Source organism: Pomacea canaliculata, linkage group LG13 (genome assembly GCF_003073045.1).
Source record: "Pomacea canaliculata isolate SZHN2017 linkage group LG13, ASM307304v1, whole genome shotgun sequence".
Lineage (NCBI taxonomy): Eukaryota > Metazoa > Mollusca > Gastropoda > Architaenioglossa > Ampullariidae > Pomacea > Pomacea canaliculata.
Genome location: NC_037602.1, coordinates 7,516,634 through 7,535,380, shown reverse-complemented (window position 1 = coordinate 7,535,380; position 18,747 = coordinate 7,516,634). Strand labels below are relative to the sequence as shown.

At 37.4% G+C, this 18,747-nt stretch overlaps 1 protein-coding gene across 1 annotated transcript; it reads right to left on the bottom strand.

Moving 5' to 3' along the window:
• Window positions 1–5,461: 5,461 nt before the first annotated feature.
• On the bottom strand, window positions 5,462–17,670 carry LOC112553740 (anoctamin-8-like). The gene is given in 16 exon segments (XM_025221155.1): window positions 5,462–6,499; window positions 6,686–6,796; window positions 7,813–7,944; window positions 8,558–8,755; window positions 9,192–9,482; window positions 10,301–10,393; window positions 11,019–11,093; window positions 11,999–12,054; window positions 13,693–13,981; window positions 14,092–14,253; window positions 14,823–14,950; window positions 15,597–15,713; window positions 16,530–16,742; window positions 16,745–16,764; window positions 17,433–17,556; window positions 17,559–17,670. Coding segments are annotated over 16 exon segments (3,024 nt in total). The 5' UTR covers window positions 17,668–17,670; the 3' UTR covers window positions 5,462–5,593.
• Window positions 17,671–18,747: the final 1,077 nt, after the last annotated feature.

Below are 18,747 nucleotides of genomic sequence, written 5' to 3'. Positions count from 1 at the left end.
AAATATTATATCTATATACACATACAACACATACACAGACAGGTGCGAATTATTTCCTTCACCATACTGAAGTGGTCGCACAGACTTCAGAGATGATAGAAGTCTGTGGGCTATTAGCTCATCTTAATGTTGTTCCTGTGTTATCTTACTTCGATTTGAATAGCAATATTGGATCTTCAAGTTTATATATTTACCTCGCCCTTTGCTCCTCTTTTCTTTTTTTTATAAACTGCATTGCTGATAATGTTCTCTATTAAATAGAAGTGTAAACTGATTGAATGTATTGCCTGGATTTTCACTCTGGCTGCGCGTGCGTGAATGTATTTGGCCGCGTGTATGTGTGTGTGGTCCACGACGAGATCTCACCAACGTGTGCGCCTGTGTGTGCGTGTCTTTGTGCGTGTGTGTGTGTGCGGAAGAGGGGTGGGGGAGGTTTTATTCTTGACGAGATTTCACTATCACCATGAGGATCCTAAGATCCTGGGTTCAGATTTCGAGGCACTCCTACTTACACTTGCTCACAAAGTTGGCCGTTGGGATTTTTCCTGTAGGCGCTCATCCTCCACCCTCGCCCTCTCCCCCCAATCGCGTAATTACCGCGTGATAAAAACATTTTCCTACCAAACCAACCAATCAGCGTTTAGGGCGATTCGTGGGGTCACATGCATGATTTGGTCTCTGGTAACTAATAATGCTTGCTTCCGCGCCTTCGCAACCTCCGAGGTATAGCCTTACCTTCTCTTCACAGCTACAGCCTCTGCTGACAAAAGACGGCGTGGATCAGGGATCGAATGCCAAGCACAACTCCTGGAACCCTGAAGGTAGGGGAGATGAGTATCTTTGGCATTTCGGTCGCTCGCAGGCCGTCTCTAGGGCCGAGCGTGTGGCGTGTCTGTCGATCGCGGTGTAACAGAAGGTGACGTGATGAAGAGGTTGGACAAGAGCCGCCGACACAAGCGTCGACTGGAAATGAGTGACGAATGGGACTAGGGCACGCGTGCTTCAAGATACACGTAGACGACTCACCAACAACAAAAAATGCAAACTTTTCCAGTCGATAGGGGAAGAAATTTTACCAACGGTCCTCGTAGACCGGTTGGTACTAGGGGTTACTTTTACTTATTTTAAAAGCCGTCATTATCCACTTTCCAGGTTTTTTGTTCTTTGTGACCGCCTCGAAACCTTGATGGTTTTCTCTCCTTTGAATGCTCTGTTTGAACCACTTTATTATAGCCTTGAGGAGCCTTCAACATCCAAACTTCTGTTCCTTAGTCTGGCACACAAAGCGGACAGATCAGTAATGTAACCAACAAGTCAGCACAGCAACCTGCAGGCTAGGACACTTTCCTGTGAGCACTTGCAGCACGGTGTTTTTCTTTAAAAGTAAGCATAATACTGCAGCAAACCAGCATAGTACTGTAGCATTGTTACATATAATTAAACAAAATAAACTTACACAAAAACTTTGCACAAATAGACTGTGTATCCATTTTATGGCAAAGGTAAGTGTTTTCTAAATATATAAATCGGTGGTTCTTAACCTGGGTTCGATTGAACCCTAGGCCCTAGGGGTTCGGCGCATCGGTCTCAGGGGTTCGGCGGAGCCTCCGCCACGGAGGTCAAGACACACCGGCTATTCGTGATGACACTAAAGAAGGGTTCGGTGAATGTGCATGTGTGAAACTTGTGGGTTCAGTACCTCAAACAAGGTTAAGAACCACTGATATAAATGTATTAAATAAATTATTAATAATTGAACAAGTCAAGCTGCATTATAAGATCAACAGACAAATGATGAAAAGTTGCATTCAACCACCAAGACATGGGAAAGTGTAAAAAGTTTATTATGTCTTTGTTTTAAAAAATGTACATCTAAACAAGAAAAAAATTTATAATAATGCTTAATGAAAAAATACATCAAAATAATTTTCACATTTAGCTTGAAACAAAACAAGCTGTAACATCACATACTCTCTCAGCTTCTGGTGGCTGAATACCACTGTTTACATTTTCCACAGTGAGAGGCCACAACAAAAAACAATTTAAATACACTGTCATAATGGGCATGGTTCCCATTATCTGAACACAAAAATACCAATGAATCATCTCTATTAATAGATAACTACCTTTATTGGATAATTTCCTGTGACTTGTATATGGTGAAAAACACTTCCGCCATCCTACAACCAAAGGCTTAAAAATTAAGTAGAAAACAAAATCAGATAATGAAGGAACAGTAACCTGAGTGGAATGATGAGCTTAGATCATGCACGCACACTTGTAAACACATGCATTCACAAATCAATAATCAATTAATAGACTCAAAATTTTAAACATCAAAAATACAAAATATTCCTTCTATTTTTATAAAAACTGTGCAAACAAGCAGAATCCAAGTTACAAGTGTCAAATCAAAAAGTAAACTCTTGCATGGAAATTAAAATAACACAATTAATCTGTAAACATCCTGTTTGTTGGTTCATATAAGGCATGCAAGGCAGTTATACAAGCATCTTCTGTACTTCAACTAATATTGATGAGCAAAAGAAAATAAAATTTTTTATTTTTTCATATGAGTTTTATGTGTGTGTAAGTGAGCAGGTTGGGAGACATTTTTCCTGAAGGCATCATTTGTGTTAATCTCACTGTTGCTTGTTACTGTTAATTTTGTTGTGCGACAGACATATAAATGGATGATCTGCTGGATCTTTATAAAACTATAGTATTCTTAACCAATATGCTTTAAAAGAAAGGGAAAGCGAAAAAAAAAAAAAAAAAAAAGGCAAGCCCTCTTTCATAGCCATCTAACAGTTCCATGTTTAGATGTCAACTCTAACTGAAATGAACTGTAGGTTAATGACCTATTCAACAAAATCCCACAGCAGTTTTTGAGGGCATTGAAATACCTTTCTCAGTATGTGACACTTAATAAACTGTGCTAAGTTACACTATCCATTGAATACCCTTCTGTTATTACCTCACAACATTCAGTTCCTTGAACCTGGAGTCCAGTTCTTCATTTGATGCCTTGAACTTCCCAAAATATATTTATGCAAAATAACATTAGGGGGTGTTTATAGCACTTCCAGTTGCTTAAAAAATAATAATACAAGAAAATTTGTTCGAAACAAAGCCCCCACAAACATGAAACATACATATACTTCTAATGCCAGAAAGGATTTCATTGCACAGCTGCTGACAAAATACAGCAATTGCAACACTTATGTGTGGACAAATAATTAAGAAAAATGGCAAGTGTTAAATCATATAAATAGCCCAGACAAGCTAAAGATAGTTTCACAAAGAAATTAAAACAACATCAGAGGCCATCATGTGATCTGTTTGTTGCAATAAGTAAAATACCGTTACCATTAACTACTGGTACTTGCTTTAAACACTTGATGCAAGTAAAATACCAGTTACTCTTAATACATATTATTGAAAATAAACAAAATGTCAAACTGTGAGAGAAAAAAACCCAAGTTCTCCTTTGACAATATTGACCAAGACAACACTTCCCAGAAAAAGCACTACATTTATGCAAACATCTAACATGAAGAAGAAAATGAACACATTGCTACGGACTTAGGTATGAAATTACCGGTATCGAGCGAAGCAAAGTCATGCTTGGTGAAGAACAAAATTAATTATTTTCTAGAAATTCTGAAAGTTTCCTTTTAAGATGGCTGTGCATAGTACAGCTTACTGAGAAGAGAGGTAGGGAAACATTGCTCTTTTTGCAATGGGAATCTATCTAGCTCAGTTTAAAATTTGATCAAATTTTTGTTTCAAGCAAATATTTTGTCCACAACCTCTCTCCATCATTGTGAGGAACAAACAAACAAATAAAAAAAGTGAAACTGAAGTGAATGAAACCCTCAAGGCAGTTGGCCAGATCATGTACATGTATCTCTGGACTGCTGGCAGTCTGCGAAGACCAAAATTGAGCCTTTGGTGAAGTTGTAGACTATTAGCTTCTGGTGAGCCATTTGATAACCAATATCCATAACCATGCTGAAATTCAACAGTAACTTGCAATTTCCTTAGTTATTTTTTTTGTTCTTATTGCAAAAGTCATCAAACTCTATTTCCCATGGGTTAAAGCCAATAAACCGAAAGTAGAACTGGCCATAATGCTTGAGCTTTTGTACCTCCATCAACACAAGAACTAGCATCGTCTGCTTTCATTCTTCATGTTAATAGTGAAACAGGAAGCACTTTTGACTAGAGGCCTTGTCCTAGAGGTTAACAGACAATTCACTTTTAAGCAGTCCAGAGATATACATAGTCTGTGTACAGACCATTCCACTCTGGCAAACTGAATGTTCATGGTCACCATCAAAATAAGGTCATAGCAAAATATAATTTAAAATAACCCTCTTTGAAAAGATACCAAGTTGGACTGGCAGAATTCTGCATACAGAAACCCTTATGGATGCAAAAATACAAATTATGCATTGTCAGGTCAAAATCATGACAGCATCTCATAACAAAAAGTGGCAATGGATCCTTGTGAGAGATTTTGTATGGTATGAAACTGTATGAGAATTTAATACTGAATTAAAATATTCTCATCTATCTGAAGGAAAACAAAATTATGCATTATTTTATATGAAAATAATCTATAAAAGAAAGTAAATATTGCACCATTATATTTATTAAGAAATATACCAACAAATCACCACCTGACAGTGAAAGAATCCAACTATTCATAAAGGTCCAATCAAATACTGAATTTAGAAAAGAATTTACAAATACAGGCTTGTTAAATGCATGAAACTGAAAAAAATAACTACTGCTACAATGACTGGAGAAGCAGAATATGTAATCTGATATTAAGTTTAACCTTTACTCCAAAATAAACTACAGAACTGAACAAATTTTTTTCTTGCGATTTTTGTTTTTTCTTGCTATTTCTTTGTAGATTTTCATGTCATAATTCTTGCATGAAATATAATTCTCATTTTGATAAAATATTTCTGAAAAGAGGAAAAGACATTGTTATGTGTTTTAATGCATGTGCATTATTTTATGTGTGTATGCATGTGGTCTAAATCAATTTTAGGGTTTAAGCTGGGTTGTGTTAGGATTGTTGGAAGGGTTGGAGTTGAGTTTAGTTGGGCATTAGCTCTAGGCTAGTTTTAGGGGTTCCAAGGAGTAGATGACACTAACCCTACAAAGAAGGGACTGAATTTTTTTTTTTAACTGGAATTTTGTGAGGTTGGTTTGAAGAATACTCTTTTCATGAACTGTTCTGACTTGTAAATAGGAGGCTCCAAATTGCAAGTCTACTACTGATCCATATTTTCAGTTCCCTATTTTACTTCACTGTCAATTCTATGTGTCTGCATGTCAATGCATGCAAGTGCGAGACCTAGACATTACCCAAAAGGCAAAAAAATAAATAAAATAATAAAATAAGACCTTTTCCTGGCTATTTAACAAGCAAGGACACGCCCCCTTTTTTTTTTTGGTGGGGAGGTTGGATTGAAGCTTGTGGAGAATGTGCTGGAGAATGTGAAATTTCAATAAATGCAGGTTTAAATAAAAAATAAATTTTCACCCCGATTCCCAAGATCCCCACTACTCTTGGCTATACATGAGAACTAGATTTACTGTGTTTGCGGTTATCGTCGACACTTGACTCGCCTGGTGAGGAGGACATTAGCAACAGCTTTGTGCTGACAGATTTGTTATCCTTATCTTGCATGCTGCCTTTTGAATGAAAACTGGCTGTCTGCAAATGAGAGGACACAATGTCTTTAATTAATGATGCCATCGTGTCCACAGGTGGTGAGGGCACTGAGCCTTGAGGAGATGGTGGTGCTGTATCGCTGAGAGATGAAACACTTCTTTTAGATGTAAGCACCTGTTCTCTGGAAGAGAAAGATGAGGTTGCTGGTGATGTAGCTGAATGTGAGTGTGCGACATTTCGCTCGGCACTATCTTGTCTCACAATAATCCTGCACATTCCAGAATTTGTTCGACTTGTTCCAGAATTTGTTCGACGATAAATCTGTCGATCAGGCTCCCAAAAATTCTTATACACAGCAACGCCTTTTTCAGGAGCCCTGTCAGCATCTGTACAGCCAGGTGCTTTGGACGAGTGAGGAAAGTCCTTGTAAGGGCATGCTGGAGAAACAGGTCCGGAGTTCATTTCACATTCCTCCTTCCAAGGGTTTTGTGGCCCAGAAACCCCACTTAAATGAGTTCTGGTTCTGAGTCTGTCTTCTGGTTGACTGTTAGCAAAATTCTGCGGACGATGACTCACAAGTGACTGGTTTCTAGCTTGAGAGAAAGATGGAGAAGAGGCAGGTGATGATGATGTCAGTGATGATGATGATGCTGATGCTGAAGGGGATCTACGTGGTGGCGGAGTGATGGAATCTGGTGACTTTGGTGATGCATAATCAGAACTCTCAGACTCTTTGGATCTAGTGCGCGGAAGTCGTTCTCGAACATCAGATGTGTTGTTACTAGTTCCTGCAGACTCCATCTGCTGAAATTAAAGTATAAAATGAGAATAACAGCTTCTGGGCCATTAACAAGGGAATGTCTTGGGTTTAGAGGAAAGATATTTTTTTAATATAATATTTTAAAAGTTTACAGCTAAACACTTTATCCCAATGATATGTGCAGGGTTAAAATAAAAATAAAGTCCAATTTTGATGAAGATGACACTTACCTTTTGACTCTGCCTTCTTTGGAACTCCACTTTTGCCATTTCTGTAGCTACCCACTGTGGCACATGTGGAATGGCAAAGGACAAAGCAAACTTGATGAACAAAATTATATGCTGGAACAAAAAAGATTAACCTGTTTCATATGCCAAAGTAATTAAAAAAAGAAGAAAGAAAAAACATATGTTCAGGATTCCAAGAGTGTAAAACTTGATAGCTTCTCAAACTGCTCAAAGCATGCTGCTAGCTTCCATTCATTAAATCACCAGCACTCCAACAACAAATGCCACCACACCACACTTAAAATAAAGACCTATAACATGCAGACCATACCATTCATCCATTTATTATACATTTACAAAGGAACAAACAACCTAGGGAACAATTTTATTAGCCATTTTCTTATCAGTGCTAAAGAAGTCTGGCACCACACCCCTTGTTTCAGCTTTATGGTGCTTCTCATTCTCTGTGAGTCCTTTAAACTAGCTACACCAAGAGAAACAATATTTAAAGATAAATTGCAAAATCCACATTGCACTTTTGACTTTATTGTCCCACAATATCCAGTCCTTGTCATCTTTTTCATTAATCAATGGAAGCTGTACTTTCTAGGCATGATGACTTAGTTCACTGACTTGCCACTTGCATAAAATTTTCCCCAAATTTCTTAGTTCAGAAATGGCCATTTATCACTGCTGTCTCCATGCAAATCCAGCTTCTTGCTTTTGCATGGGTAGGAGCTAGAATTTTTCCTGGGACTGAAATATGGTCAAATCCAGAGAGTGGGAGGGGTTTGCCTAGTAACACGATGGGGGTGGGGGATAGTTTTGAGAAAAGTTGGGGGTTAGGGGAATAAGAGGGTCGGGTGAAGAGATCACACAGAGAGTTGGAAGGGACAATGTAGGGGTGGGAGCCACAACCCATCAAGAGCAAGAGAGTGTATGTTTCGCCTTGCCGGCACTATCAACCGACAGAGAAAAGAATAACATGCCTACTCCCTATTCTACATGCTACATGCTGAGTTATTAAAAGGAGTGGGTTATGTTACAACTATGTTTTCCCAGGTCAACCTGCTACGCAATGAAAAATGATTTTTAAAAAAGTCTCATGCTAGCAGGTGATGCAATCTTACCTCAACAGAGACAAGAAGAAGAACCATGCTGACATCAGACAAACCTGGCACCAGACGATCCATTACCCCTGACATGCCGATAAGTGCAGCATTAACCATCACCGCGACAAGCACCATGGCCTCTAGAACATCCTGGACAGTAAAGAGAGTGTCCATATTAGCTGTTTTCTCAAGTCGATTTTAGAGAACTTTTGATGCTTTATGCCTTGGCACTTTCTAATTTCTCAAATGAAGCTAGAATAGTAATATTTATGAATATGAATGAGCGGTATTTACTGTTCTAACAAAGACATCTATTTTCATCAGTATCTCTCAAGCACAGTAAGAGCAGGATCAAGTCACTCATTCAAAAAGATAGGATCGGACCTTAGCAGCTAGATTCAGAATAGAATAAAGCTGGCACAAAAATGACATATATTTATCTTTCCAGTCCTGTCTCGTTTATTCTCTTTCTCTCACTCTCCCACCGACACACACACACAGAGGAATAAAATTAACATTTTAATGATGAACATAAGTGATATTCAGAGTGTTATGGATAAAAAAAAGTCTCTCAGTGGCCAATCAGAGACTAATACATTAACATTAAACATGTGTGATCACTTTTTGCAACTGAGCATGCAGGTCAGCTGATGCTGTTGCAAATCAATAAAGTTTCTTTTGTTTGTCTGGAGTGCTGGACACAGTAACAAACTTGTCCCTGCTCTCAGACATCAACATGATAGTACCTGCATCTGCTGCATACCTGCCAAATTCCAATGTTCTCAACCCTAACTCCGAAAGGCCGTTGATGAGTGTAGCAAAGTTTGAAGGCATCGCTGCGGATTTCTACTATGTTGTTGAGCAGTGAGCAGAGGGCTGCTAGGGGAAAAGCAGTTGAGAAGATGATAACATGTCCAAATTGTATGGCCATCTCCAAGTAGTCTGTATAAGTGTCATCATACTGTTAAACAAAAGCAATGTCAATTCCTCCAAAACATCATCAAGCTCATTGTTTTGAATTTTTTTTAAACTTGGACTTTTTCTACACCTAACAATAACATCAACAATAATACATCATCATCATAATAAATGCCACATTTTTAGAACCTAGAATCATGTTTAAAAAGATTACCTCTACTTTTCATGTCAGCTTATGCATATTCTTTCATATAAATTTAATTAAGGAAATTAACATTTAAATAAAATTATGCAGATACAGATTTGAGCATCATGTAAACCTGCAGATCCATGTGAAAGCTGTCCAGACTATGGGAAAGTCAGCTAGACAAAACTGCTAGGAAAGAATGGGATGATAATATAAGAAGAATATAGCAAACATACAACAACAGTTGTTAACATTAAAAAAAAAAAAAAAGGAAAAAGAAGTTGTCTCTGACCACTGGCATGGTACTCTCAGCTTCAGCCTGTGTGAGATGACCTTCTACTTCCTCTGTTTCTTTCCCTTCTTCCTCCTCTCCCACATTCTCAGTGGTCTTCTTGCTGTCCTTTCTATGTGCCCTGTACCTGTCCATGGCAGGCTTTTGATGTTCAGAGTTATCCTTGCTCTTTTCTTCAGCAGTGTTCCGTTCCCGTGGCCGCACCAACCTGCGGCGGTACTCCTGTGCTACTTTTTCCACCTCTCTGTCAAGAGTAGCGGATGACATCCGAGCTGTCATATTATAGCCAAGCTGTAAGGACAGGTCAAAAAAATGCTTCAAGCTGGGCATTCAATGTTGTTGCACTTGGAACATATTTCAAAAAGGTCTGCAAATCCTGTAGATTTATACCACTTATTAATGATAACCACAGCCCTATCATCAAATCACCAGTAACCTAAATAATCAAACCATATTTGAAATAAATGATACATGGCAATCAAGTCAAATTCTCTATTGAAACTCCCCATCAGACAAAACAGTAGACCATTTAAATATATACCCAACTGCTTACTGGAGGTTGTCTATTACAGCCCGAAAAAAAAATAAGAACATGTATCGTTCAAACTACTGTCATATATAATAGCTTAGTGGTTGCTAAAGACTAATCAAATGAACAAACATGACACTATACACAATATGTTGTATTTAAAGACCTACATTTGTCCAAGTTATTAAAAGAGTCCCGTAGGTAGAGAAAAAATAAATATATTCTGTAAATTTCAGTGTCTGATTGAGGCTGAGGACTGTGAAGGTTCAAAACCCTCTTGTTTCTTCAGTGTATACATTACTGGGAGCAAACTGATGTTCGTGTATGACAGAGTACTTTGTAAGTGTAGGAAGTCACCTCTACACACACCAACAATGAAGCCTTTGGGAACATATGCACACTAATGATTATTATATTATTATGTTTTCCTGTGCATTCAACAATACAGTAGTTTTCATATCTGCACTTGGGTTTCCAAGATTTTGTATTTTCTGGGCAACTTGTGTCACTGGTACTGATGTCGCACATGGCTTCAGGACCAAATACACACTTTTATGCACATGTACATACATACACGAACCTTATACAGTCGACTTTTCCACATGACATAAGGAACCAAAGCCTCACTGAAGTTGCCTATAATCTGTCGAGTGATAAGAAGGGCTGCTAGTTGCTGCAACAAAAGTCAATAGGTCTTGAGTTTACAACTGCTTGCACACTCGAAGAATTAAGACAAAATCCTAGAAAACTAAAAACCCAACTGAAACATGCAAATCCCCAGTCTACTAAAACTGCCTATGCAACAGAACATGTACATGAAAATATGTGGCCAGTACAGTAAAGATTGGGTGTCTATGGGTATGTGGCATCAGCTTATATAGTCAACTGCTTTCCCAATAAATTGTCTTAGTTGCTGGTTGAGCATATAAAAAAAAAACTCTCCTATCTTTAGATTTCTGCCTTATGGAAACTTCCTTCAGGAAATCTCAAATAAAAGTGAATTCCCAAATGGCAATTATGTCTCTAGCACTAATTTTATGTCAATCCTGAGCCCAATAATTGCAACCCTGTGCTTGATGAATCATGATTAAATCCCATGATTAAATCCCAAATAAATATATAAATTTGTCAATAGTTAAAATACAATTGTGATATATAAATATACAAATTTAACATCACAAAAATCTATATATTGTTTTAAACAACAATAAGATAAAGTGTATATGATTTCTAAAACAGTTCAACCATTTGTCAGTTTTGCATGTATGCATCAGACATCTAGACACAAAGCAACTTACATCTCTAAGTCGATTCATATCCCTGAGATAGAAGGCAATATAAAACAGTGGAAGAAATGAGCTGACAAACTGGACCTGAAAACAAAGCAAAATGAAAAAAGCCTGAAACTTCCAGCAATAATAAAATTTTTTTATTAAATAGAAATATCGTTGTATATTTCATATTACTACATCCTTATTTTCATTAGTGCTCAAGCAAGTATATGATACATGGAAGAAGTGTCATTATTTATTGTACACACTGGATTTTGTTTTTAGACAGTATGCTAATTTTATGAAGACTTGTTCTTAAACTTATTAACTGGAAGGAATTTTAACCTGTTTGAAATTCTATTGACCTCTCCATGAATTAAATTCTTTTTTGACGATTGGCATTTTTAAATGATTATGATAATTGTTAAAATGATAATTTTATAATGATTTGCTTTTGCGTACTACAATTTGTATATAGTTTAACAAAATCATTTTCTCCTCACATTCTACTCTACATGAAATTACTGATTTTTTTAAAACATAAACTTAGGAAGATAGGGTATTTATAATTAATTTGTTGCAATCTTCCTTCCTCATTTTACACAAGAGCTCTTTTCATTCAGTTGAAAAAGATTGTGACAGCACACACAGCACCACCACAATATTTATGCAAATCTCCACCACCCCTTTTTTTGCTCCCTGCACCAGTTTGCCAAATCTCCACAAGCCCAAAATTAAACTTCAATATTTGCCACATTAAAAATCATCCAAGGACTGTCACAATCACTGTTCTAGGTTTGACCCTTAAAAAAAAAAAAATCACTGCATTAAAGATGATGCTTATGCAAAAATTTTCATCAGAGTGTTTAGGGGATTTTTTGTGTATCTACATTATCTTCAATAGAGAATACACAACAGTAATATAAAAATGGACAAAATGCAAATTTTATTTTTAAAATTTGAAGGACTTCTGTTTAAAGCAGCTATTTTGAAATTAGACAGCTCACCAGCAAAAGTTTCAGGATAAGATTGTTGTCATGAGTTTCCTGCAGTCTGTAGTTTTCTGCAATTTATCAGTTTGTTAACACAGTCAAATAACCAAGAGTTACTAGGAATTACAACTGAAATTAGCGATAGGATTAGGCTTTGAAAGAAATGTTGAATTAAGATGAAACAGCAATCATAGTTGAATTTCAGTTTTAGCTTCTTATCTTGAGGGATGAGAATGGTTATTTTATAGAATTTGTCTTTAAGGAAGTGGGAGCATGTATAAACTGGAGAGTGATAAGCAACAAATCTAGTTGCTGCTTTTAGCAGGAAAAATAGATTGCAGTTTTTGTGAAAATGTGTCTTTTTGGCAACTGGGCTGCACATGAGCAGTGTTCCTAAGACTAGAACTAAAGCCTGGGCAGCCAATCCTCACTGTATTGGAGACAGGTGTTAACTGTTGTGCTATGAAACCACCACACATGAACCAGAGGCAATCCTGGTTTGCATGTATACTTTACAGCTGTGTCCCAGGTTTCTAGAAAGCATATTAAGATTAGTGTGTGTATGTGTGTGCAAGAGAGAGATAGATTGTGCGAAAAAAGAGTCTAGTTATAAATGACTCTGTGACAAAAGTTCACCTCTGGAATACAGTTGGACTAACAATTGCTTGCATTGTATGTAGTTTTTGCTTAGTTGAACCTAAAACTATATCAATGGATGAATAAAGGTTTTACAAGTTAAATATGATAATACTGGTTTTTTGTGTGTTATTTTTGCATGTTTTGTGTGTTTGAATGCGTGAAAAGGGTAAAAGATTAAGGAAACAAATGGCAGCTCTAGGGCGGGTCACTTTTGACACATATTCTATTCATACTACAAAAATTCGAACACAGAAAGTATTTATCATCATATTCTTCCAAAAAAATTAACGCAGTCCAAATTTATACTGATGGGTGTCATGGTATTTTGTTCCAAAATCATTGAAACTTTAATCATCAAGATAATCACCTTTGTCTAAGAGACAAAGGAAGTCGTGTGTGTTAAAAAAATAAATAAATAAATAAAAATAAACAAAATAAAACAAAATAAAATAAAAAAATGGGGTTTTCTGAATGCTAATTTTATTAAATGTCTGCAAAGAATCTCAATTGTGATGGCTGTTTGATTTCCCTGATACTCTGCTCTGTGTCAATTTTTTACACACAGGTGAGCACGTCTTTTCAACTACATTTATGGACACTTTATGCCACACACTTTCAACAAATAACAAGAGTACTGAAACAATTTTATGATATTTGGCCTACTTTAGGAGTCAAACTTTTGTCAAAGCCTTAAATAACTACACAAAATATATCTAATGAAATTTGCGAATAATAAAAGCAGATTATCATTTCATTTATAGTTACAACTTTGCTGATAACTCTGAAAATCAGTTATGTTTCTAGAGCCACCCTTTTGGTAATCACAAATAGGTCCAGCTGGTGACCATTTCAACAAAAAAGTACTAAAAATTAATTTTAACTTGAAAATTGTTTATAGATGGAACTGTGTGATCAGAGGCAAAGAAGGTTATCAAGCAATAATTACACTTTCATCACAATAATAATAATAATAACAACAACACAAATGTATAAAACAGGTAAGCACTAACAATTAAAAAATAAAATCATACACATTAATATATATTTCTGATATTAAAAAACCCAAATACCTTTGTTATTAAGCCACACTGCCACTTTTCTGTAAACATCATCTAATACAGTCAGAAACAGGCACAGCAGCACTTTTGGCATAAATCCTAAAAAACTGGGGATATCGCCTTGAGTAGCCAAAGCATTCAACCACTCATCCAGTTTAAAGGTCAGAAGCATGATGGCCAAGACAAAAAGTTGGAAGAAGATGATGATGGGCATGCTGACGAAATAGCGAAAAACGTTTCGCTTCCAGTCTGGGTAGACTGGTTCCATGTTCCCAGTGACAGGGCTCTTTTGTAGATCACCCTGCAGAAAAATGAAATGATTTACCTAAAAAAACAGCTCTCTATCTTCACTGGTGTGTTTAGTTTTTTTGAAAAGGAAGCACAGGCTCAGCTAAACTGACTACTACTCACTTGATAGAGAGGGCGGGGGTCTTTGAGCAAGTCATCTTTCTTGTCGAATGTCCCCCACTTGTAAGCTAGGGCTGCACTTGTTCGCCTCCAATGCACCAAATACACTGTGGCCCAGAAAATGTTAAAGATGCTATACAGCACCCAGCTTACATCTTCCCACCACTGTTGGAGCAAAAATACACTGAAATCAAGGCTCTGCAGCAATCTTCAAAAGCACACAATCAAATGAACACACAAATACTCAGTACAGCTGCAAAGAGGACTGTGATGGATAAGTAGCTGTGAAGATGCTGTTGATGACAGTGATGGCTGGAGTAGCTGGGTGGAGGTGAATGGAGGTAAGGAGTCTGAAAATGATTGAAGAGAGGAAACAATGTTGGCTACATAAAAACAAAATGGTCAAGCAGAAGAAATCTCAAAGAAATTAAAAATATGGAGAAAGATTAGAGATGGGTAGCAGCTACCTGCAGTCAGTATAACAAGTCTGTTAACTCTTTACAGTTCAGAATTTCTTGCTGCTCAGCTGAGTAATGTAAAGTTTTTTTTCACTAAGCATGTTTGACCAAACTGTAAGGAGTTAAATAACAAACACACATGCACGTCCACACATATCTCTACAAGACAGCAAGGTGCAAAAACAAAAGAAAATCACCATATACTATAATTACTGTCATTTTAAACTGCAGTCTAAGTACATGTGCCATTCACTTGTTGAAGGTGCTTTAACAGACCTGGTCAAGAAACCGAAGCATCCACATACAGATGCCCATCACAGAGGGCAGAAGAAGCCAAAGGGTGTAGTGACCCAGGAATGCAAAATACAGGCCTATCTTGACACCAAAGTAATGGCAGATGTCATCTAGAGATAAAGTCATAACAGGTTATTGAGGAGGTAAACGTAATGACATGGGAATTTAACTCAGTCAGGACACTCGGTTGCAATCTTGATTGTTAATGCTCATCGCTGAAGTGGCAACGTGTCTTGACTGAGTTAAGACTATAGACGAGAGCAAAACAGCTATTTTGACTGGCAGCATAGCACAAAAGATTCAGAATGCATATGTGTACGTGTGTGTGTGTGTGTGCACGCATGTGTATCTGCATCCACACACATGCATGCATCAATGTGCGCAAAATGAATATGCCAAAGAAGGTGCCTTAATGTGTATGAAAGTGAACGGATATTGTAACTGCATCAATCTGCACCAACAGCTGCAGAACTCTCAGAGTCCACACAAGAAGACTTAATACAACTATCACAAGATAAATGTAGCTTTGTGCCTTACTTAAGGTGAAAGCACTCATTAGTTTTCTCCATACATCAGTACTGCTGTTTTTAAGTCAGTGAAAATATGGTTAATATTTTTGTTCTAAAGCCACATTCTATTTCTGTAAATCCGGGCCAAAATGAGAATATGTGAATGGGAGTGTGGCAAGTGGTGAACACAACCCAGAATTTTGTTATTGGAGAAATTACATTCAACTGCTAAGCCCAATTTTCTTACCCAATGGCTGCTTCTGCCCAAAAGCATGCACCCATGATATGCGCAGATCAATCAAGTCTGGTCTGCAATGCAGTGGAAACACACCTGACACCACCTGTCTTGACACCAGCTTAGGGACTGAAACACAGGCAGGATACACCATGTTTGGAACACAACTGCCATACCTACTTATGAATTCAGCATGAATTAGTTTGTTGGATCCCAAGGTTAATTTCATGTAATATCCTAAATAAAAGAAGAACTTTAAAAGTACCAATGTGGGGCCACCTGTGGTCAACAGATGTCAGAAAATGGTCAATGAAGTGTGAAAGGAGGAGAGAACGAATCTCAGTTTTATGATGTCAACAACTAATAAGGGGTTCATAGCCTGGTTAGTATGGAAGACTGCCAGTTCGGGAAATCCTCAGACCATTGGCTGAAGCGATTCTCCAACTCCTATCCACCTAGCAGTTCTATTAGCACAGGCACCCTATTTATCAAGGAAGGTGAAAGCAGTATATGGTGAAAGAGAGGGTCGAGCTCCATCATCCACATGCTGTACCCTAAATATAGTGAACCACTTTATGTCCATTGCCCTTGTGTCCACTAATACTATGCGAATTTGTAATCATCTAAGGCTCTATCCAAGCAAAGCAGTCAGCTCTGTAAACAGTTACCACAAGCAGAGGAAGAATATTGTGCTCAATACAAGATCTGAGTGTGTGATCAAGATCTACAACACTTGATTCTTATTGTATCTGTAAAAAAGTGCTTCCCCATAGCACCACTGGACTTTCCATGCAGAGGGGAAAAAACTCATTCTGAAAAGACCCAAGGAAGTAAATGGATGTCATTCAATTAACAATAAAGTCAACAAGCCTTCAAAGTACAAAAGACATGAGGCACAAGCCATGAGTGAGTTGTCAGAAGTAGAAAACAAAAAAAACAACTCACTTATGGGCTCTCCTTGCAGAAATTTGATTCCTTCCACTTCCTCCCCTTCAGTAGCTCTCAAATTGTTTAGCATATGGTAGACAATGCTCTGTCTCTCCTGGCTGTTCAAAAAATGTTTTTCTTCCAGTACACCTTCAAAGCAGTCCTGGTCTTCAAACACAAACTCCTTCATGCCACCCCCATATTCGCTGCACACTGGCTTGCTGATACCAGTTCCTCAGCACCACAAAGTAAGCTGCAGCCAATGAGACAAAAGAAAGTCTGAATGTTCATTTGAAACAGTTAAAAAATCAACAGGAATTCAGTCAGGCTTGTGGTCTGTTCAAAAGTCTGTGATTGTTTCACTTACATCAGTTTTTTCCCTATGAAAACTGATTATGAAAGTAAATGTCTGTTCAATGTTTAATTTAATCAGAATTAAACCACAGTACATAAAATCTCAAGACTACTAGCTGTTAGTACAAAAATGTCATAAAGACAATGTTTCCCTCTTCCTTAGTACATGTGTATGCATAGATTTTATGGTTATGTAATTTATAAAACAATACAACTTATTTGATCCCCATAGATAATTCAAGATAGCGCTCGTACTAGCAATAATATAAACATATACATGATATGAAAGAGATTATATAAATGTACATGTTGAAATAGTTGTCTCTCTCTCACACACACATTCTGTCTCCCACACACACATATATATTCCAACAACAGCAGATCCAGTTGGTGACTTCAGGCCACCTCAGGCTAGTACAAGGTCATGGCCAGTAGAGTTGATTTGTTAAAAGCTCAACTGTTCCACAGGTTAAAGGTAACATACTGATAGTTCCCTTTTTCTTTTTCAAAGATAAACCCTCTCTTGTGCAAGTGTAAATAAACACACACACAAAAATATCCACTGACCTCTCATATTTGGCAGTCATGTACAGACCGTAGATACCTGAGTTGCTGTGATGACGAACATGAACCAAAAGCTGAGGTGTTCGAGAACGTAGGCGTGCCAGCAGCCACATGAGTGTACTATCTGTGTACTGGCGGGGAGCATGAGCACTATGTCGCAGTCATGGGTTGGGATGGTGTGCATCAAGACCTTGCTGGAGACCAGCAGCCGCTTTGAGCACAACGGTTTGCCAAACATTCTGAGAGCTGTAACACAACAATACAGTGGTAGACAGATTAGATCACAGATCATCCAAAGGCTGTCATAATTCTTTTCTTTTTTGATTTTACATGAGCTAGTCTTGTTTTTTGAACAGATTAAAATAAGTATTTTAAAAAATACAAAAGAGAAGAACTGAAACAGTTGGTAACAAAGATCTTGCAATAACTATTCCAGGTAACTTGTCTCTCATCATAAGCTACATGCTCTTACTTTGCTATTATATTAATTAATCTTTTTCTCAGATGGTAAGAAACAGACTTCATGCTAAATCATGCATATTTACACAAAGTTTTACTATCATCTTACAGAAAAAAAAAACAAGACAAGTGTTCTTTCTAAAACTATTCACTCTGTGATGAATCAGTCAATACAATTTCAAAGAAAGCTCTCCAAGCTCTACCAAACCTAGATGATGAAAACATCTTTCTGCCACAGATGTCACAACTGATCTGTTAAATAATGGGGGAAAAACCTCAGACTTGTGAATCAATTCTCCATCCAAAGAGATTGCCAAACATCACTGTCATCACCATGACAATGGCGCTATAATAGCCCATAGAAGACTGAGGCATCTACTATTGGTATAATCACATCCAGGGTAGACACAAGGACATCAATAGCTGGCGGCTTAACTAATAATGACATTTGCTTTAAAAAAAAACAACAACAAAAAAACTGTCTGCCTCTTGGATGCTGGGAGATAGGTGGGAACAAAATGAGAAATGGAGATTGTCCATTCTAGGGCAAAGGTTAGACTTTTGGCTTCCTTTGCTAGACAAACAACAGAGCATCTATTAACACTCACAACGACCCTGTGCATTTTGATGCCAGAGTTGATAAAGGGAATCAATGCTGCAGCAGAGAAGAAAGACACAGAACAGAGGGCTGATAATGCTAGCACAATATTAACTAAAGAAAAATTTACATGTGACTTTTAATTATAGCAGCATCAACAGCATTCTGCATAAGGTTACATTCTATTGTTAATTTTGAAGAGGGAAAGGTCGGGTAGAATGTGAGACAAATTTACAAAACAGTGAGTTTTTTTCTTGAAAC